At 48.0% G+C, this 22,960-nt stretch overlaps 2 protein-coding genes and 1 non-coding gene across 4 annotated transcripts in view; all 3 read right to left on the bottom strand.

Moving 5' to 3' along the window:
- LOC121165870 (guanine nucleotide-binding protein G(olf) subunit alpha) overlaps window positions 1-22,960 on the bottom strand; it is a 146,347-nt gene that overhangs the window by 13,404 nt on the left and 109,983 nt on the right. The window lies entirely within an intron of this gene.
- Window positions 7,043-8,714, bottom strand: LOC121165871 (charged multivesicular body protein 1b). Its single transcript, XM_040994874.1, has one exon. It carries the CDS (start codon window positions 8,607-8,609, stop codon window positions 8,010-8,012), a length of 600 nt encoding a protein of 199 aa, XP_040850808.1. The 5' UTR covers window positions 8,610-8,714; the 3' UTR covers window positions 7,043-8,009.
- LOC121166188 lies at window positions 15,287-15,393 on the bottom strand. The gene has a single exon (XR_005885352.1). It is a non-coding gene; the product is annotated as a U6 spliceosomal RNA (small nuclear RNA).

The following is a 22,960-nucleotide window of genomic DNA, read 5'->3' on the forward strand; positions in this document are numbered from 1 at the left end:
ACAGGGGGTCAGCTGAGTTCTCCTGTTGCTTTGGGTTTTGAGTCTTAGCAGAACAGCAAGGAAGCAGCAATGCGGCCTGAGTTTTCAGTTTATCATGAGACTAGAAGTTAGCAGTTGCATGGAAGATGGAAAAGGCCTTCTGATGCTTCTGCTCTGAGCAAGCTGTGCAGGATTATAATTCTGGTTCTCTGAATTGTGTGTCCTCACCTCTGTCAGCTGCTGCTCTGTTTTCACCACTCGCTGGCTCCACTGCGCCTTTTTTTTTTTTTTAAGGATATATTTTATTTTTATTGGAAAGTAAGATACACAGAGAGGAAGATCTTCTGTCCCCAAGCGGCTGCAACGGTCAGAACTGAGTCGATCCAAAGCTAGGAGCCAGGAACTTCTTTCAGGTCTCCTACGCGGGTGCAGGGTCCCAAGGCTTTGGGCTGTCCTCGACTGCTTTCCCAGGCCACAAGCAGGGAGCTGGATGGGAAGCAGGGCTGCCAGAACACGAACGGGCACCCATATGGGATCCTGGCACGTGCAAGGTGAGGACTTTAATTGCTAGGCTACAGCGTCGGGTCCTCCACTGTGCATTTTTAAGACTCCATTTCAACCAGCTTTTGGTGTCTTCCTCTTTTGGAGCTGCCTCCTAACTACTGCAGCAAGAGATTAAAATCTTCCATAAGTCTTGCTTTGCTGACTTGTCTGCATGGAGATACTCCTTTCACATAAGACAAGAACCAAGGCAATCTCTGTCTTTCGCATCGATTTCCCCTTAACAGTGGTACATTTAGGCCAGCCTTACACCTGGATTTTTGGTTCAAACTGACATATTTTCAAATATGTTGTAGAAGTGCTTCTTCAAACGGAGTCTCCTGAGACTGTGTATCTGAAAATGGGGTTTAATCAGGGAGTCTTCCAAAGCATACACAGAATTTTGCATATGATTACATGTTCAAGCAGATTTAAGAACGACAAATATGGCCAAACCTTGTCAAACTGTATGGGGGCCATTTTAGCTCTCGGTGGTTCCACTTTTTTTTTTTTAAATATTTATTTATTTTTATTACAAAGACAGATATACAGAGAGGAGGAGAGACAAAGAGGAAGATCTTCCGTCCGATGATTCACTCCCCAAGTGAGCGCAACGGCCAGTGCTGCGCCGATCCAAAGCCAGGAGCCAGGAACTTCCTCCAGGTCTCCCACATGCGGGTGCCCGGTCCCAAAGCTTTGGGTCGTGCTGTACTGCTTTCTCAGGCCACAAGCAGGGAGCTGGATGGGAAGTGGAGCTGCTGGGATTAGAACTGGCACCCATATGGGATCCCGGGCACATTCAAGGTGAGGACTTTAGCCGCTAGGCCATGGCGCCAGCCCGGTGGTTCCACTTTCGATCCAACTCCCCGTTACTGTGCCTAGGAAAAGCAGCAGAAGATGGTGCAAGTGTGTAGGCCCCGGTGCCCGCATGGCTGCTGTTGGATTGGCCTAGTTCTGGTCATTGTGGCCACCGGGGGTGGGTATGAACCAGTGGATGGAAGATCTCTCCCTCCATTTCTCTCTCTCTGCTTCTCAAATGAATGAACAAATGTTTTTAAAGAAAATCATCAATAACACCAAACTACACTAATTACAAACTACAGTACTGGGAGAGCAATTTTGATGTTGACTTTTTCGTTCTGTCCTACCATAGCTGACGATGCTCTTACCTGCAGATACAGTTTTTTTTTTTTTTCCCTTTCTAAAAGCACATCTGCAAGGCACGGTGACAGAGATGGAGACAGGAGTCTGGGGGGGATACGTAGGTAGCTAGCTTGTTCACGGGTTGGAAGCCATATCTGAATCCTACTCAACCACCTACCAACCAAATGCTTTTGGCAGGAAGTACTTCCCCATCTGGGACCTGGGGTGGTCTGGGCATGGGGAGTGTCTCCTCCCATCCCTGTTCTTGGCACACACAGAGGATACAAGGTAGAAACATCTCTCTCAGGCCCGGCGCCATGGCCTATCGGCTAAAGTCTTCGCCTTGAATGCCCCGGGATCCCATATGGGCGCCGGTTCTAATCCTCGCAGCTCTACTTCCCATCCGGCTCCCTGCTTGTGGCCTGGGAAATCAGTCGAGGACGGCCCAAAGCCTTGGGACCCTGCACCCACGTGGGAGACCTGGAGGAAGTTCCTGGCTCCTGGCTTCGGATCGGCGCAGCACCGGACGTTGCGCTCACTTGGGGAGTGAATCATTGGACGGATGATCTTCCTTTCTGTTCCTCCTCCTGTCTGTATATCTGTCTTTGTAATAAAAATAAATAAATCTTAAAAAAAAAACAAAACGCTCTCCCCAGCCCACTGGATTCCTGCGCGTGCCCCACAGGTATCCATGATTTTGTCATCTTTTAAATAAATGTTATCACTTTGTAAGCTATATTTGTGCCTGTCCTTAGTGTGCTTTTTAAGAGGCAAAAAGCTCAGAAAAGGAATATTAACCTCAACATAGCCCATAACATGAGAGATATCTCATCTGCTGGTTTACTCACTAAATACCCAGAAACAGCCAGGAGTGGGCCAGGTTGAAGCCAGGAGCTGTGAATTCCACCTGGGCCTCCCTTACGGGTGGGAGGAACCCAATAGTTTGGCTGTCATTCTTTGCCTCCCAGACATGCTAACAGGAAGCTGGATTCCACGTGGAGGCAGAAGAGGTAGGACTTGAACCAGGCACTCTGATGTGGAATGAGCTATCTCAAGTGATGTCTTAATCAGCTGTGCTACGACTCCTGTCCTGAAGACACGTTCGTATTTTCATAGTTCAGGTCCCACTTCTGTTTGCTATTGACAAAACAATCAACAAAACAATGCTTTATTTATTTATTTTAAATCCCATTTCATGGCCTAGCTGATAAAGTCCTCACCATGAACGCGCCCAGGGACCCCATATGGGTGCCAGTTCTAATCCCGGCAGCTCCACTTCCCATCCAGCTCCCTGCCTGTGGCCTGGGAAGGCAGTCGAGGACGGCCCAAGGCTTTGGGACCCTGCACCCCTGTGGGAGACCTGGAGGAAGTTCCTGGCTCCTGGCTTTGGATCGGCGCAGCACTGGCCGTTGTGCTCACTTGGGGAGTGAATCATCGGACGGAAGATCTTGCTCTCTGTCTCTTCTCCTCTCTGTATATCTGATTTTCCAAATAAATAAATAAATCTTAAAAAAAATCCCATTTCTTATCTTTCTCCCCGCTAAAATGATCCAAAGTCATAGAATTCTGATGGTCTTTGGATTGGCCACAAAGAGGGGATTTCAGGAGAGTCAGGAAAAGATGAAAACAATTTTGCCAAATGCCTTAATAATGAAACTTCCGGATCTGAGGATACACGACTACATTTAATTGAGAAATGTACTTGGTTTGTATTGTGAAACTACACAGCAAGTCAGAATTCTGTCAGGCAAGCAAAATATTTTTTCTCAATGTGCTACTGAAATTAATTCATGATACTCACCCACAAGATATAAAAGTGCTGGTGGAGAAAAACAGTACCCATATGGTGATGAAGCATATTACAGATAGAATTAAAAGATGTTCATTTTGGTGCATATTTTGAAATACATGCATTTTTTTCCCAGAAATACATTTTTCATAAGCTCTCAGAAGATGCTTATATGCATGGGTTTTGGATTTGCTTGTTGAAGTAAACTCAATTTCCATGAACTTTTTGCATTCTCTTTCACCAAGCTGTTTTAATGTGCAGCTAGGGTCCCTGGTCTAGGAACAATCACACTGGCTACAGGTCCCAGGCAGCTGAGTGGATGCCAGGAAGTTGACCAGCAGTTTGAAGCCCTGACCACTCCCCGTGGTGGGGATTCTGTGTGCAATCCTTGATGCTGCACCTGCTTCCCTCCTCAGGTGAATTCTGTCCTTTCAGCCCAGCTGCCACACCCCTTGCCACCTGTCCAGTGGTGTCCTTTTATGTCCAATCACCTCTCCATTCCTGACCAGTCTCTGTGACCTCTCAGATCCCCCGTTTCCTCTCAAAGTTAAGCTTGTCCCACAGCCGCTCTTAGCAGCCATGTCGACCAGCCGTGTCCCCGACGCTGCTTTCAGGCAAGCTGCCTGATCCTGTGATTAATCCCCTTCTCAAATGATGAGATACAAAATGCAATAAAGTGCACCCAGTGTACTTTTGTGTTCTTTTGGCAGATGTTTAGTTTGAATACATCCATATCCATTTTCTTTTTATGTGTATGCCCTATCGTATCTACCTCACTGATTTGTTGAATGTCATCTAAGAGCAAAGTTTTTTTTTCTTTCGTTCTTTAAAAATTTCTAGAAAAGGGCAAGGCGCAATAGTGACTAAAGTCCTCGCCTTGAATGCACTGGGATCCCATATCGTCGCTAGTTCTAATCCTGGCAGCTCCACTTCCCATCCAGCTCCAAGCCTGTGACCTGGGAAAGCAGTTGAGGACAGCCCCAAAGCCTTGGGACCCTGTACCCGCGTGGGAGACCCGGAAGAAGCTCCTGGATCCTGGCTTTGGATTGGCTCAGTTCCAGCCGTTGTGGCCACTTGGGGAGTGAACCATCTTCCTCTCTGCCTCTCCTCTCTGTATATCTGGTTTTGTAATAAAAATAAATACATTTAAAAAAAATTTTCTAGAAAGAAGCTCCACGGAGCTGGCACTTTATATATTCCTGTCTCAATCGCTCACTGTATCCATTCTGAATAAACACACACCGTCAAGCTATTTGTGCTCCCACCATTCACACAAACTTGGGGCAAATGTAGAAGGACATTATGACCCTGGAAGGTCAGCGAGCACAGGATTACAACTGATTGGATAGTATTTGTATGAGAACAACTGAGTAGACACCTTTTGTATACCTGATTGGATATCATTTGTATGAGAACAGTTGAGTGACAGCATGTGAATGAGAACACTTGGTGGAATATACAAAAGGAGTTCAAACAAAAGTATAGAAACAGTTGATGGGTGTTGTTGATAAGCTCAATACTTCCTCCCTTATCCCATATGATCCTCAGTGTATAAAGTCTGATGCCACTAATAAACTTTCGCTTTCGACCATCAGTCAGAGTCCACGCGTGTTATTATCGGCTCCGTGCACCAAGTCCATCACTGCAGGACAGCAACAGGCCGACATTTGGGCAGCTGCTGTAAGGCACCCATCCTTGGGGAACTCATAGCCCTGGCTTTCCTTTCCTGTGCCCCTTGTCATGCTGTAAGCAGCATGCCAGCAGCAGCCCACGGGGTTCTGTACCAGCCGTAGGAATCCAGACCAAAACAGCCACTGGTCTGACTCTTAAAGGAACTTAGCACACCTGGGCAAATGAAGCCAACAGTTTGCTAATTCCAGTCAGTTAATCTGTAAAACAAAATTACAAGGGTCTGCTCAGCCTTTTGCTGTCAGGCCTGGGATTTAGCTTACCTGGGTATGGTGTATATTGCACACAAAATTTGCACTAGTGGGGCTGGCTGGCCGATTTCTGTACTATACTCAGTTAATAAGGCTGCCTGCCAGTGCTTATCTTAGGAATTTTTTTCCCCCTCAGGCAGCAGGATAGACTGTGGCTGAGCCTGGGAAGGGCAAGCTCTCACAAGAGCCTTCCAACGGTGTGGGGGGGAAAGAGTTAAATCCTCGCACTAGTCCACTCAGGTTCTCCCACATCAGTTCTAACTACATGCTAGACATGGCGCCTTTGAAGGTCGACAAACAAAGGCAGATCTATGGCTGAAAGCAGTGCTAGCACTTGCATGGAACATGGAATCATTTCCTGTTCGGAGCTGGAGCCTTTCTGGGCACCTTCCCTATGTCTTTGACCTTGGAGAATTTCAGCAACAAAACTTGTCATGAAGAAACAATTACATTTAAGGAAGTAACAGGCATGGCTTCAAGAAACAGGCCTCAACATGCCATGCCAACCAAACACACACTGGTGGTGAGACCTGAGTGCCGACTTGGAAAGACACACGATGCTTTCCAAGCTCAATCTGGCTCTGAATTCTTAAATAGGAGGCACGCGCATTCACAGTAAAGCTTAGAATTATTTATTTATTTGATAAATTTATATGATTTACATTTCAGTGTTTTATCAACTCCAGAAGTGAGGAAATAATTCATGGGGCCGTAGTGCCTTTGAAAATAACCTTTATGATTCATAAAAATGTACATCCATATAGTATGAAGTGAACATTTTTAAGAAAGTCTGAGCATATACAAGTATCGTTTAATCTCACAAAATATATTTTGTTGGGAATATTTGCATTAGAAAAGGGATTTAAAATTTGCCAAAGGTGTCGCCACTCAGCTGTTTCTGAGGCTTGTTGCGAATTTACAGTCTAGAGGTGGGGTGCTGGCTCCTGCCCCTCTCCTTCAATGCAACCTGCGTGCGAGCAGACACTCGGCCTTCTAGAGAGAGGATGCTGGGCCCGTGACCAACGGGTGGCCCTTCCAGCACACGGACTAGCCTCCAGTCAGAGGTCCCCAGAGGTTGTCCTCCTCAGCATACAGATCACCTTTTTATTTTCCTGAACACTCACCCACACGGGAAGACATGTTACAATGGTGAACACCTGGTTATTATGGATGTTTCAAAGAATGTGGAACAGTCTATAATTCTTTTCTAGAACATGTAATTCTCCTGTAGAGAAATCTTCCTGTGAAGGAAAGGACGAAGTTACTATGCGTCCTTGGTGAGGTGAATGGCCACGTTTTGAGGGGGTGGGGAGAAAGTGGGGCCTACACACGCACTGCCTGTGCCTGTTAAGACACACAGTGCCAGAGCTGGGTCTCTTTCCATCTCTGTCCTTCCAACTCCATCTTATCCTTTCTTCCCAGACTTCCGGCTGGCTAGAGTCATATGCGAGATCTCAAAAGCTGGAGAAAACATTTCAAACTGCATTATCAAGTATCCTAAATAATTGTTGCTTTAAGAAAAAAAAAAAAGCAAATAATTAGAACCTAAAATGCAGTTCTAATTTTATTTCTGCTTTTGGTTAAAGAAACCCAAACAAAACCTACACACACACAAGCACGCACGCACGCACAGAGTCCCAAGGGTTTCCGGAAGCAATTGACAATCACCAGTTCTTTGGCAATGCTAGAATGAGTCATATGACTGCCATGCTAATTAACACAGTCTGTTAAGACTCAGGTGTGAGCCAGAAAAATAACCAGCAAGGTGCTGAGAGGGTTGCTTGAAGCGAAACTGTCCAACCTTAAGCCTTCTGTCTGTTAAAAAAAAAAAAAAAAAAACCAACGGGTAAATAGAAAGTGCACCCTAACTGTTCCTGACCCCCGAGGCTCGGTGGCATTTCCTCAAGCTATGAGAAGTGAACAGAACTTAGGCAGCACCAGAGCGTTAATGCGCAAGAATTCTCCGATCATTTTAGTATAAGTTCTGAGAACAGACCAATAGTCAATTGCAGTGCTGTTCCGAGGGGCAAGCAAAATGAAGGATACACAGAAACCTACAGTCACTGAGTCACTGCCCCACGAGGCATGAAAGGAACCACCCATTCCCCTTCCGGAGTTGTTCAGGCGGCATCTCCCAACCCAGACAGTACCGCTTACACTGAACACACGGAAACCAGAGCGTTGTTCGATTTCCAACGATCTGTAAACACCAAATTAGCTAGTCGTTAGAAGGCGGCTATAAAAATACACATCGTCGTCACAAGCTATACAGAACTTTAAACTCCAGCTGGGAGTGGCGAGAGGCTGGCGTTCCCAGCGCAGGTAAAGAGGGCCGCGGACCCCAAGGGACAAGCGCCTTGGGCACTGAGGGGCACGGGCTGCGGAGGCCGAGGACCCCCAGGGGCAAGGGCCGAGGACCCCCAGGATCAGGGGCCGCCGACTCCCCCAGGGGCACTGGCCGAGGACCCCCAGGGGCACGGGCCGCCGACTCCCCCAGGGGCAAGGGCCACCGACTCCCCCAGGGGCACTGGCGGAGGACCCCCGGGGCACGGGCCGCCGACTCCCCCAGGGCCACGGGCCTCGGCGTCCGGTCCGCCCCGCTGCCCCCACCGCGTCCCTCACACCTGGTCCCGGAGGCGAGCCAGTCTCTGCGACAGCTCGTCCTGCTCGGCCGACGCCACGCTCGTGCCCACCGAGCCCGTCTGCCCCTGCGGCAGCTCCATGTTGAGGTCGAGGCCGGCCTCGTCGGCCATTTCCTGGAGCAGCAGATCCACCTGGTTCTGGGGAGTGGTCAGCGTCGTCGTGCTGCTCATCGTGTCTTCCATCTGCTGCGTCTGCACGTCCAGCGTCTCGAACTGGTGCTCGAACTTGTCCATCAGGGCCGAGATCTTCTCGAGGTTCATGGTCTTGAGCGTCGCGTCCATGGACTTCACCACGCCGGCCATCGACTTGGTCACCTTGCCCATCGTCACGGCCGTCTGCACCCTGGCAGCCACCGCGTCGACCCTCGCGCTCATCCTCAGGAAATTCACCGCCTGGTTCTTCTGGCGGATGGCGTTCTCGGCGTGGATCCTCGCCACTTCCATGTTGCCCTTCTGGATGGCCTTTTTAATTTTGGCCTTCTCGGCCTTCTCCTCCTTGTCGCATTTCTTGGCGCTCCGGCTCAGTTCTTTGGCCGCAAACTTGAGGTTGAACAGGTGTTTCTCCATGTTGGACATGATCGCAACCGCTCCCGCGGGGTCGGCGGCCACGGCCGGGCGCGGAACCGGGACGAGAAGACGCAGCTCGCCTCCCGGCCGCCGCTCCTTTGTTTTGGTCCCACTTCCTGCTTCTGCTGCGCCCGGCGCAGGCGGTGACGTCAGAACGCGGCGCCGGGGCGGGGCCTGCGTGGCGGAAGGCGGCGCCGCCGGGGCGGGCTAGGGCGCGGCGCGCGCGGCCGCCGGTTCGAGTCCGGCACCGTGGCCGAGGCGAGGAGTCGGTCACTGCGCCGGTCATGGCAGCGGTGCCGCGGCTGCTGGGCTCGGCCACCAACAAGCGTGGCCGGGAGCTCTCCAGGAATCGTGATTCTGATGTTTTATACGCATGCTAGGATCTTGACTCACACTCGTGACAGGCGGGGCTTGTCACCCCCAGGTTCTGCAGGCTGAGGGGGTGGAGACCGTCGGAACTCTGTGTAAACCCTTTTAGGGCTCCATCTTCCCTGGCGGCAGTGTGAGCTGCAGGTCTTGGGGAAGATTCCTCCAGAACGGAAGGAACGAACTGGAAGAAGGCTCAGTGTGCCCTAAGAAGCTTGGCTGACATCATTGCTGAGAGCCACCTGTGCTTGCAGATCAAACCCAACCCAGAGTGGCACCCTGCCCTGGGTTCCTGCCTGTGGCAGCTTGCTCCTCGGCCCATTCAGATTTACAGAAAGGACAGACCAAGATTTTCAGGTCGCCAGTTCACTCCCAAAATGCTGCGATGGCCAGAGCTGGGTTAGTCTGAGCTGGAAGCCGGGAGCTTCTGGGTCTCCCGTACCGGTGCAGGGTCCCATGGACCAGAGCCATACTCTGCTGCTTTTCCGAGGTCGTAAGGAGAGGGCTGGATTGAAGGTGGAGCAGCTGGTACTGGAACCAGCACCCATATAGGATGCTGGTGCTTGCAGGTGGAAGGTTAGTCTGGGGAGCCATCATGCTGGCTGCACCCCACACCACTTTTTTTTTAAGATTTACTTATTTTTTTTTTTTTTTTATTGGAAAGGCAGATTTACACAGAGGAGGAGAGACACATAAAGAGCTCTGTCTGCTGGTTCACTGGCCAAGTGGTCACAACGGCTGGAGCTGAGACGATCCAAAGCCAGGACCCAGGAGCCTCTTCCGGGTCTCCCACACAGGATTTAGCCACTAGGCTATGGCGCTGGGCCCACCCCATGCATCTTCTTAAAACCAACTCTAAAGATGTGATTTTCTTGCTGCTCTCCCTAAGGGAGTGTGCAGAATTTCTGCCCGCTGGCTTTCAGTCAAAGTGGGTTGCAGTGTCAGCATGGTAGCCTAGTGACTAAAGTCTTCGCCTTGAACGTGCTGGGATCCCTGATGGGAGCCGGTTCTAATCCCGGCAGCTCCACTTCCCATCCAGCTCCCTGCTTGTGGCCTGGGAAAGCAGTTGAGGACGGCCCAAAGCCTTGGGACCCTGCACCCACGTGGGAGACCCGGAAGAAGTTCCTGGCTCCTGGCTTCAGATCGGCATAGCACCGGTCATTGTGGCCACTTGGGGAGTGAATCATTGGACACAAGATCTTCCTCTCTGTCTCTCCTCCTCTCTGTAATCTGCCTTTCCAATAAAAAGAAGTCTTAAAAAAAGAAAAACAAAGTGGGCTGAAGCACGGAAGGTGCTCGTTATTTGTGAGGAGGGGCAGGGTGGGAACTCTGTGAATGTGGCTCCGGCTGCCAGCATCTGCTGTCCACAGCGTCTCTGCCTGTTGAGGTCCTCCCGTCCTGCTCCATGGAGCCTTGCCAAGCCCCTGTCCTGGGGCTGCAGCTGTGTTCCCTGTGGGGGGCAGTCATAGCCCAGGGCGCATGCCTGGCATGGGATCCGGGGTAGAAGCAGGCAGCACAGTCGCACTTGGCAGGTGCTCTTCCACACAGCAAGGCTTTACTGTAACACAGGGTGAGGCTCTCATCCTCCCTAGCAGCAGCCTCGCCAGGATTCCTTTTGTCTCTCCTTTGCTAAACAATAAGACCCTATTTTCCAAATGGAACTTTTCTAGAATGGGGCGTGCAAAATCAATAAAAAAGAATGCCATCTGTTTGAAGCTGAAGCAGGGGGCTCAGAACCAACCCTTTCTCTCCCCCTTTGGGGCCTTCTTTGGCTTTTTTTTTTTTTTTCCCCAGTTTGCAGATCAGTTCTTTGGTTCACATTCCTTAGTTGTCACAGGGCCAAGTGCCAGTTAGGTGAGCTTCTTCGGGACATAATCATGAGACCCTCGGATGGTGACCAGATTGTCATGCACATTTATTAAGCATTTCTGTACCAGGGCTGGTTCTGGGAACTTTGCATGAATGAACTCATTTTATCCTTACCAACCCTGTGACATGGATCTTGTGGCAACTTCAATTCACAGGCCGGGAAACAGGAAGCAATGAACTTGCCCAGGGGCAACAACATACATCTGTGTTAGAAATTATATTCCATGGGGCCCGGCGGCGTGGCCTAGCGGATAAAGTCCTCGCCTTGAATGCACCCGGAATCTCATATGGGCACCGGTTCTAATCCCAGCAGCTCCACTTCCCATCCAGCTCCCTGCTTGTGGTCTGGGAAGGCAGTTGAGGACGGCCCAAAGCTTTGGGATCCTGCACACACGTGTGGGAGACGTGGAGGAGGTTCCTGGCTCCTGGCTTCGGATCGGCACAGCACTGGCCGTTGCGCTCACTTGGGGGAGTGAATCATTGGACGGAAGATCTTCCTCTCTATCTCTCCTCCTCCCTGTATATCTGGCTTTGTCATAAAAATAAATCTTAAAAAAAAATTATATTCCATGGATTTCTTGGAGACTAGTAAAGAAGCCAAGGGGAATTCCAATAAGAAGTTAGCAGGAATGCTGAAGGATGATCCCCTGAGACTTCAAAGCAGCGTCTGGCGCATCCACTGTTCCACTGAGAGCTTGGAGAGGCTGCAGGAGCTCAAGAGCGGTCGCCAGGAGAAGCCACCCTCACTGGAGCTACCGAGGTTAGACGAAGCCCTTCCTCTCCCGCCTGGACAGACAGAAGAGGGCGGAGTCTGAGGAGACGTGTCTTAGGGCAGGCTGGAATGCAGGACAGTGGGCTGACCTTGCCTCTCATGGTGCCCCTGCTCTCCTTGCACTTGCTGAAGCAGTGACCGAGTCCCGCTGCCCACGATCCCCGCACACCCTCCCCACTCATCTTCGCCTGCCAACCCCAGCCATCCCCATGGTGCCCAGCGGGATGTAGAGCTATTGATGCTTACTTTCCCATTTAGACAAGTTTCTCTTCTGAGCTCCCCGCTCAGGCATCCAGTGTCTCTTTGACATGGGGTAAAACGTCTGAAACCCATTCCTCAACTCCTCCAAGTGACTGGATGCAATTCTGCCCGTCCCCACTTCCTCCCCCTAGGGCTCACCTGGAGAGGGGGGTCCAGGTCAGTTTCTGAGACGTTACCCTTGATGACCCCCTCTCACCTGTCTCTGTCTGTCCCTTGCCCGGTCTTTTAAGTTCCCCTTTCCTTACAATCCACTTTCAGCATCACTTCGGGGTGGGTGCTTTCTCTCCCGTGGCTCAAGCACAAGGAAAAGCTTTCGGGGTGATTATCAAGAGACGTTGCTCTCGTGGCCATTTTGATCACACCTGAGAATCTTCTGGGTTCAATTCAGGTATGAGGGAAGAAAGTGCAATGGATAATCCACGGGCTCAACAGGTCTAGCAACAACAACAGCGCTGCGACACACGTCCACCTGCCTGGTCACCAGGGAGGGTGATGTTGGAAGCTAGCGCAGGAAATGGAACTCGGCAGCTCGGCAAGTCCTCATGGCAAAGAGGTGTCCCCAGCACCTCCCTGCAGAACGCACAGACTCCTGTACCCAGGCGGAGCGTTGCTTAAGACTTCTGTGCTTGTATGATGTACCCTTACAGCATTTAGATTCCTTGGAAATAGCCGTCTAAAGAGGACCCAAGCACGTATATTGAAAAGTGCTAACTAACCTTAACATTCTTCTAAATCAAGTCATGAGATACTTTCCTCTGTTGTCTGATGGTGCCGGGCTGGAATCTTTCAATTCGCAAACGGGCTCCACAATTACCGAGTACGAGGTGAGGGGATGAGCACTATAAAGCAGACTTTGTTCGTTCGTTTGTTTTTCTATAGTTTCGGACTGAGCTTTCTTGATAAACTGAATCAGCAAGGATGCTGGCGTACATGTTCCAGGAACCAATAGGCTGTTTTCTCCTTCTCTAAGTGACCATGATTCATCATGTCTCCAATATAAAAAATCGTCGAAATAACATCTGCCAAACAGCACTTAATAATAGATATCCGCACATTTGCAAGAGAAAGTGTTTTTTTTTTTTTTTCAGGACTGAATTTGGGGTAAAAGGACTGAATGCCAACTACATTTCAATTACATTGATGTGCAAAAACACTGCCAATTCATCAGTGTCATTTATAGCTCAGCAAAGCTCCTGCTTCCTGGGAGCTCCTGGGGGTCAATCCTCTCTTCTCCACCCTGTGTGGATCTCTCACAGCTACCCAAGCCCCGCTTCCCCCTCCCCCGGTCCTCTCCATGGAGAGGATGGTTCACGATGTATGGAGGACGGCCTGGGGACTGCAAGGTGAGGGGCACTTTCCGAGAGTCCAGACACACAGATCCCCAGTGTCCGGGAACTTCACCAATTGCAGATTGAAAACAGCTGGAGAAGGCCCGGCGGCGCGGCCTAGCAGCTAAAGTCCTCGCCTTGAACGCATCCGGGATCCCATATGGGCGCAGGTTCTAATCCTGGCAGCTCCACTTCCCATCCGGCTCCCTGCTTGTGGCCTGGGAAAGCAGCCGAGGACGGCCCAAAGCCTTGGGACCCTGCACACACGCGTGGGAGACGTGGAAAGAAGTTCCTGGTTCCCAGTTTCGGATTGGCATAGCATCAGCCGTTGCGCTCACTTGGGGAGTGAATCATCGGATGCAAGATCTTCCTGTCTGTCTCTCCTCCTCTCTGTATATCTGACTTTGTAATTAAAAAAAAAAAAAAAAAAATCTTAAAAAAAAAAAAAAGAAAAGAAAACAGCTGGAGAGCAAACTTGCATTATTTTGTCACTATTCCTGAGACAGCATGGTCCAGCATGTGCTGTAATGGCATGCACACCGTGCCAGTCCTGATCAGGAATCTGGAGGGAATATCAAGTTTATGGGACTGCAGGTTATTTGCAAACGCCATGGCCTTTTGTGTAAGGGAACCAAACATCTGGATGTTCCTGTGGATACCGTGGGACGGTCCGACAGGGAGTTGTTCAGCTCACTCCGTGTTCCGGGGGAAGAACTGAAATGAGAAACTTCCCCTCCAACCCAGGCCCAACTCACACTGAGTGTCTTCTTGTACTATAGACCCGAGGTGTCACAAAACACGTTCAACAGAGGCCAATACATTGCCTTTTTTGGCAAAACAATCTGAGTCTTATCTTAGAAGCAGATAGATTTAGTCACTGCCTGGTATCTCAGCACAAAGTCATAGTGTAGCAGCTTCTTCACAATTATCTCCCACCTCCGACAGCTGGATAAAGAATCTTTACTTCCATTTTCTTAACCACATTTTTTTTTTATTAGATCAAATAAAATGGGAAACAAGCGCATCCCACGCATGAGAATAAAATTTTTAGGAAGCAAACAGTCGTGTTTGCTTTTGCCCCAAGTTGATATCCTTGCAAGACGAAGCTTGTATTTTCAAAGATCACTTTCTGTGGACACCAAGTCGTGATGGGGTCACTAGATATTGGTGTAAAAAAGCAATTTCACTATGCTCAGGAAGGGTTTTCATTCCTTCCATTTACGAACGCTTTTTCTGATATAAACTTATCAGAAGACAGCTGCCTATCTTAAAAAATGCAGCTTTCCGGGCTGGCACAGTCGTGGGACAGGCTAAGCCTCTGCTTGCCAGTATCAGCATTCCATAGGGGTACCAATTCATATCCCAGCTGCTTCACTTCCTCATCCAGCTCCCTGCTTATGGCGTGGGAAAACAGCAGAGGATGGCTTAAGTCCTGGGACCCCTGCACCCGCGTGGGAGACGTGGCGGAAACTGCTGGCTCCTAGGTTCAGATCAACTCAGTTCCTGCCACTGCCCCCATTTGGGGAGTGAACCAGCGGCTGAAAATTCTTTCTTTGTTTCTCCTTCTGTCTGTAACTCTGCTTTCCAAATGAAAATAAATCTTTTGTTGTTGTTGTTGCTTGTTAACTGCTTTATTGCCCATTTTGCTATTGCTACCTCGCATTTTCTCTTTTTAAATTTTATTTATTTATTTTATTATTATTATTTTTAAAAGATTTATTTATTTTCATTACAAAGGCAGATATACAGAGAGGAGGAGAGACAGAGAGGAAGATCTTCCGTCCGATGATTCACTCCCCAAGTGAGCGCAACGGCCGATGCTATGCCGGTCCGAAGCCGGGAACCAGGAACCTCTTTCGGGTCTCCTACACGGGTGCAGGATCCCAAAGCTTTGGGCCGTCCTCGACTGCTTTCCCAGGCCACAAGCAGGGAGCTGAATGGGAAATAGAGCTGCTGGGATTAGAACCGGCGCCCATATGGGATCCTGGGACGTTCAAGGTGAGGACTTTAGCTGCTAGGCCATGCTGCTGGGCCCTCTTTTTAAATTTTAAACTACAGTTATTTCATTTTATGACACAGTTTCATAAAAAAAAAATATGGACTGCTTCACGAATTTGCGTGTCATCCTTGTGCAAGGGCCATGCTAATCTTCTCTGTATCATTCCAGTTTTAGTATATGTGCTGCCGAAGTGAGCACAAATAAATCTTTTTTTAGAAAAAAAGAAAATACCTGTCAAATTTCACAAATATAATTTTACAAATGGAAGGCCCAGTTTCAGTTAGAAAACTCTAAATCAATTCTTTTTGCTTTTCTATTTATCTTTGTTTTTTCTTTCTTTTCTGATAAGAGAGACTAGTAAGCACATTTAAAATTTGAACAGTTAAGGCTGTTGTAGCGACTGTTCTCAGTAGTACAGGCAGCACCCAAAGGAAGCAGAATTCATACTACACGAGATTAAGTAGATTTAAGTGATCAGCAGGCTCCAAATTAGCTTTTCTGAGAGAGCCCAAGTTAAACCTGAACAAGTTTGAAGTGCGACTTCAAGTTGAAGTGCTGTGATTTGAAGCCCATGGCTATTTTGCATATTCAGAGCTGTAGAGCCACTTCCATGGTTACTGTCAACATTTTCCTCATTTTATATTTTCTTCTTTCTTATGAGCCTTTTCATTACTTCTTTTTAAAATTATTTTATCATTTTATGATACAGTTCCACAGGCCCTAGGATTTCCCTTATTTCCTCCCCAAACCCCTCCTCCCCCGCCTGAGTTCCTCTATGTTATTACTATAGCATAGTTCTCCATAAATAGTCCTACGTCCATCATTGCGGGCATGGACAATGGCAGAGAGTCCAGCATCCTATTGTCAAGCTAGAATTAACAGTTTCACTGGGAGTCCATCTTTGATCCTGTAGTAGAGATGCACATTGCATTGTATCCTCACATCTGAAGATGACAGTCTCCATTACACAGTTACTGTGCATCCCCTTCAACGGAAAGCGACAAAACAAAACCAACAACAGGAAGCAAAAAAGAACTTAAAATGCCATGAAGTTAAATAACATGCTACTGCATGATTCATGCATCACTGAAGAAATGAAAAAGAAAATCAAGAACCTTCTTGAACAAAATGATGCTCCTGTATGATCTATGAGTCAGTGAAGAACCACCCATTCATAGTAACCCTGAGTGTAAATGGTTTAAATCTATCAATCAATCATCACAGATTACGAGAACGGATTAAAAAAAAATTGTTGCCTACAAGAGACACATCTCACCAACAAAGATCAGTGGGAACTATATCTCATGGATATTTATTATTATTATTGTTATTATTATTTTTGGTTCCATCTCAACAACACTGTCTTAACATTTCCCTCATTTTAAAGAGAAATTCTGCATCCAATAACACTACTTCCTGACTCTATTCCTCAGCCCTGGGCAACTCTGGACTATTCACACACACGGGATCATACAGCATGTGGTCTTTCACGTCTGACACTGATACAGTACAATGCTCTCCAGGCTTATCTGTTGTAGCATGTATCGCTACCTCACTCTCTTACAATTAAACCACATTTGCATCCATTAAAGTGGTTCCATTACATTTTGTACACCTGTTCATCATTCTTTGTGGTATTGTGAGTCATGCAACTTGGAACATCTGTACAGAACTTCCTGTGGATGTACTTTTCTGTTTTCTTGGGATATAACTAGGGGTGGAGCTGCTGGGCCATACGATAACCCCACGTCTAACTTCTCTTGATCCACAAGACTGTGTTCTAAAGTGGCTGCACCATTTCACACTCCCGTCAATAATGGGAGCGCCTGTTTCCCTACCTCCTAACCAACATCTGTGTTTATCTGACTTTTTCATCTTAGCCATCTGTGTGATTGGAAAGTGGTTTGTTTTACATTTGCCTAATGGTTAAAGATGCTCAAACATCTTTGCAAAGCTTATCAGCCATCTGTCTATTTTACTGGGGAAATGTCTATTCAGACATTTTGCTGATTTTAAAATTGGATTATTTATCTTTTTGTTCTTGGGTTACCCCACATCACAGTGCCTGAGTGTGAGTCCCAGCTCTGCTCTCTATCCTAGCTTCCTGCTGTTATGTACCCTGAGAAGCAGCAGATGGCTCAAGCAGTTAGGTCTTCGCCACCTGTGTGGGCAACGCAGCTTGAACTGCTGCTGGCTTCTGATTTTGGCCTGGCTCAGCCCCAGCCGTTATGACCATTTAGGGATTAAGCTAGCAGATGAGTTAGCTCCGTCCTTCTTTCTACTTTTCAAATAAATAAAATAAGTGGGGGTGGGAGACTGGGTGGGGCTACTCTCTTTACCTCCCCTTTTACCCTAGATATAGAAAAAAGTTGTGCAAATGATAGTCTTACCCACTTTCTTGTAGCCCTTGAACCTTTGTGCCCTAATTAACTATGTAAAGATTGTCAAAATAAAAGAAAAAATAGAAAAATAAGTGAACAAAAACTTAACTCATTTTAGTGGTATCATAACAATCCTGATCCGACTTCACGTAAGAGCCATGAAGAGTTGTAGGGGACTGTTGAGAACGCAACTGGAAGAACATTTCTGGCGTGTCTCCTTAACTTTAAAAAGCCCCCATTTTTGCTACCAGTTGCAACTCCTCACGCACACACACTGGGAACCTTTACACACCCTCCCTTGCCCTGTAGCCTGGGCGGTGCACCTTGTCACCCTCAAGCGTGGAATGCCAGCTTTGTTTGTCACAGGATGGCCACGGTCTGCTTGAGCTCAGTAAGTTACCAGACAACATCTCAGATAAATTCTACTCTAAGGCAACACCTTGCTTTAATCTATTTTTTTCTGACAAGACATCATTTTACTTAGGTATTTGCTGTAAGTTCTGCTGCTACATGCTTTGGAAACTGGCACAGGTTTTTGAAGCACAACCTGTTTGGCTGTCCGGAGCCAACAGAGTGCCAGTACGGAGACACGCAAGGTCCACGGTTGAGCTTGGGCTCCTCACTGCCCCTTACATCAGAACAACCACACGCTCCTTCATTATGGACCTACTACAGCTGGGTCTGCATAGCAGAGGCTTCCATTCCTCACAAGATCTAATGCATCAAAAATCAAGGGATTTCTGTTTTTGAAATTGATTTATTAATTCAAATGTCAGAGTTGGGCGAAGGCTAAAGATGGAGATTTTCCATGAAGTACTGGTTCCTTCCTCAGGTGGCTACAATGATCAGAGGTGGACCAGGCCAAAGCCGGAGACCCTGGACGCTTCATCTTGGGTCTCCTGAGTGGTGCTAGGGATGCAAAGCACCTGGGCCATCTCCTGCTGCTTTTCCCAGGCCATTAGCAGGGAAATGGATCAGAAGTGGAGCAGCCAAGACTCAAACTTGTGGCTGTCTGGGACTTAGGGGGTCTATGGGTGGCAGCTTGAATTGCTATGACACAAGTCCAGTGGTTTGTCTGTTATATTTTACTATACATACATGAAGGTAATTCAAAAAGTTCAAGGAAAATAGAACTAAAAGGTAAGTGCATTTTCATGCAAACATTTTTGAAATCTAATGCAGAAGTTTTTCATAATGTCCATTTCCATAAACTTTTTGAAAACTTCTTATACTTTTTGCACTGAAATGAACTGTAATGCAATTCCATATTTTTGTTGTTGTTGTTGTTGAATTTTAGAAAAAATTAGAAAGTCCCAGTGCTCACAGCCTTTAGCAAGGATCCAGAGGAGGGGACCACTCATCAGACGCTGGGGCGATCTTCCCGGAAGAGACCACTTGGGTATCCTTTCCTTCATCGAAGTGTGAGGATAAAATTAGATAGCAAATGGAAAGCCACTGGAACTCTCCACCCAGGGGACTGAAGTCTGAGAGATTTAAAACATTTTTTTTTTTTTAACCATCTGAAACTTTTGGCAGGGATTGCTAAGGTAGGATTAAAAGACATGGGGAATTATGCCACAGGTTAACACTGAGACATCTGATCTACCTACTTAGAGACTTCAGAGTTGATAAAACACTTGCAGTGCCCACAAACAGGAACACAGGCAGTTTTGCAAATCTAAATAATAAGGATAAAGACAAATTTGACTTTAAATAAAGGCCATAAGAACATACACGTAGGGGCCGGCATTGTGGCTGAAATGGAGTAAGCCACTACCTGCAATGAAGACATACAATATGGGTATTGATTTTAATCCCAGCTGCTCTGCTTCCGAGCCAGCTCCCTGCTAGTAGCCTGGGAAAGCGGTGCAGGGTGACCCGGGGCTTGGACCCCTGTCACTCAGATGGGGCATCTGAAAGAAACTCCTAGCTCTTGGCTTCAGCCTGGCCCAGCTGTTGGGGTCATTTGGGGAGTGAATCAGTGCATGGAAGACCTCAAGCTCTTCCTGTAATTCTGCCTTTTTTTTTTTTTTTTTTAAAGATTTATTTTTATTATTTTTTCATTGGAAAGGCGGATATACAGAGAGGAGAGACAGAGAGGAAGATCTTCCGTCCGATGATTCACTCCCCAAGTGAGCGCAACGGGCCGATACTATGCCGATCCGAAGCCAGGAGCCTCTTCCGGGTCTCCCACGCGGGTGCAGGTTCCCAAAGCCTTGGGTCGTCCTCGACTGCTTTCCCAGGCCACAGGCAGGGAGCTGGAAGGGAAGCGGGGCTGCCGGGATTAGAACCGGCGCCCATATGGGATCCCGGGCGTGCAAGGTGAGGACCTTTAACCACTTGCGCCACCGCGCCGGGCCCTGTAATTCTGCCTTTTAAATAAATTAAAAAAAAATATAAAGAACATTTATGTGCATCCAGGACACTATTATATATTGAATGAATTCAAGAGAACTCACACAGACTAATACACTGACTTCCTATGACAGTTGCGTTTCTTTTAAGGGGGTTGGCATTGTGGCACAGTGAATGAAGTCACCAGCTACAACGCTGGCGTGCTCCATTGGAGAGCATGTCCTGGCTGCTCTGCTTTCCATCCAACATCCTGTGAACACATCTGGGAGAGCAGGAGATACGGCTGAAGTCCTTAGGTGCCTGCACCCGCATGGGAGACCAGCACGGAGTTCTGACCCCACCTCGGCCACTGCGGCCACTGGGAGAGCGAGCCAGTGGCTGGAGATCACCGCCTCTCTCTACCACTCTCTCTCTCTCTCTCACTGCACCTCTCAAACAAATAAATACACAGGTCAATAGACAGGTAAATCGTGTCCGAAAATGGTATTCAAAAATCCCACTTCGCAGTTAAAATTTCAATGTGCTCACGCTTTCCAGATGTTCTGACTGTATCACATTCTAGGACAGAATGGATGCAGGTCACACACTGGCTGTACAGAATGAACATGGCCACGGCAGCAGGTGACCAAGGGACAGCCTGGGAACTGAAGCACAGGATCACTCGACCCACGTCACTGCTCTTTCTTGTCTGTGGGAGACACACTCTTGAAGTGTTAAGAACCCATACTCTGAGGTCCATTAAGTCATTAAGCCAAGCCTCACTTTCTACAACTATTCTTTTTTTTTTTTTAGGTTTATTTATTTATTTACTTTTATTGCAAAGTCAGATACACAGAGAGGAGGAGAGACAGAGAGGAAAATCTTCCATCCGATGATTCACTCCCCAAGTGGCTGCAACAGCTGGAGCTGAGCCGATCCGAAGCCAGGAGCCCAGAGCCTCTTCTGCATCTAGCACACGGATGCAGGATCCCAAGGCTTTGGGCCGTCCTCGACTGCTTTCCCAGGCCACAAGCAGGGAGCTGGATGGGAAGTGGGGCTGCTGGGATTAGAATCAGTGACCATATGGGATCCTAGTACGTGTAAGGCAAAGACTTTAGCCACTAGACCACAGCACTGGACCCTCTACAACTATTCTGAAGATAAGATTGTCTTTGTCCCAGAATAGCTGTGTTCCATGGTTAGGTGATCATGTTTTGTCATGGCTTAGGGGACATGCGCTTTGGTGATAAGTTACAGAATAAAATCTCTTTAATGTTACCTATTTGGGAGGAGGGAAGGGGAAAAGCGGGGTGGGGAAGAGAGAGGGAAGAGAGAAAGAGAGAGAGAGAGAGCGAGAGAGAGAGAGCTCAAATGTCTGCAATGGCCTCTGGTCAGCCTGGAGCCGGGAGCTGGGAGTGGCGAACTCCATGCAGCTCTCCCACGGGCGGTGACTCCAACCACTGGCACCCTCGCTGTTGCCTCCAGTGTCTGCCCTGGCAGAAAGCTGCAGCGACATGGGTATCCTAACCGCTGTCTTTTACTGTCAGGCCAAACACCTGCCCAAATTCCCTCTTTCTCGAGGTAGCTGTGGCCAATTTCCACTCCTAGCATGGCAAGCAGCAGAGATGTTCGCAGCTTTCAGCATCTTTCTCTGCTCCGCGCTTGGAGGCGCCTACAGATATGCTCATTTGCAGCCTTGGCGAGGGGACTGGAAACGCAGGCGCGGCCCTCCATCTGTCCTTGGGACACGCAGCCCTGCTCAGCACACATGGGGCAGCATTGCAGCCTTCACCCAAGGCCCCACCAAGACAGCACCCAATGCCAACCCTGCCACGCTGCTCCCATGGCTGCTCCAGCTTGGATTCTGCCATTCCCTGACATCTCTCTTTTTCTTAATGAGACATAATTCACCCAAGGCATGTGGGGTTGCTTCAAAAAGTTCGTGGAAAAACAATAAAAGCTTGCCCCTCTACTTTCCCCAAGACACCTGAAGAAGAAAAAAAAATAAACTTTGAGTATAGTGGTCTCGCCCACTTTACCCTAACCCTCGACCCTTCCCACCCTAATCAACTATGTAAACATCATAAAAAATAAGTTATATGAAATAAACAAATCTTAAAAAGATATCATAAATTTGAAGTTTGGATGTAGGTTTTTAAAGGTAGATCAGATTTCTAGAGAGAAGGAGTGACTGAGAAAAGGATCTTCCATCCACTGGTTCACTCCCCAGAGGCTGCAGCTGAGTTTATCCTAAGCGAGGAGCCAAGAGCTTCATTCCAGGTCTCCAATGCAGTTGTAGGGTTCTAAGCCTTTGGGCCGTCCTCCCCTGCTTTCTCAGACCATAAGCAGGTAGTTGGATGGGGGGAGCTGGGACATGAACTGATGCCCATATGGGATGCTGACACTTGTATGGTGAGGGTTTAGCCATTAAGCTATTGCGCCAGGCCCTGGATGTGTGTGTGTGTGTGTATGTGTGTGTTTTATCATGTGGGGTTTTCATGACCTTTTTTGAAGTACCCTCATGATTTATATGGCAGAAAACCCATCACTCTGAAGTATACAATTTAGTCTCCTACCATTGTTCAATTTCAGAATAAACCCATTTTCTAAGGGGAAACCCTTTCTCTGATTTCAGTTTCCCCCTCTCTTCAGTCCTTGTCAATGCTAAGCTACCTCTGTCTCTTTGGACTTACTCTGGTCACTTTATCCATACAGATTCATTTATATTCCACATAAACAGAATCAGGGTCTTTCGCTGAGCATCCTTTCCCGGTTCTGTTTTGCTCCATGTATTAGCATTTCATTTCTCTTCCTTGCTAAACACCTTCCATTGCATGGCTGTGCTGTTGCATTTCATTGACCCGTGTACTAGCTGATGGACATTTGGGTTCTTTCCACCTTTTGGTTGCTCCGAGCTCCCGTCCACGAGCCTTTCCATGATGCGTCCACGGCTGTGTACTTTCCGTGACAGGGACATGTCCATTAGCCTACGTGTGTTGGGGAGGTCAAGGGGACAAGACAAGAAGTCCCCGTGCCCTCAGAGCGTGCCT

This window comes from Ochotona curzoniae, unplaced genomic scaffold (assembly GCF_017591425.1).
Source record: "Ochotona curzoniae isolate NIBS_2020 unplaced genomic scaffold, NIBS_Ocur_1.0 contig_908, whole genome shotgun sequence".
Lineage (NCBI taxonomy): Eukaryota > Metazoa > Chordata > Mammalia > Lagomorpha > Ochotonidae > Ochotona > Ochotona curzoniae.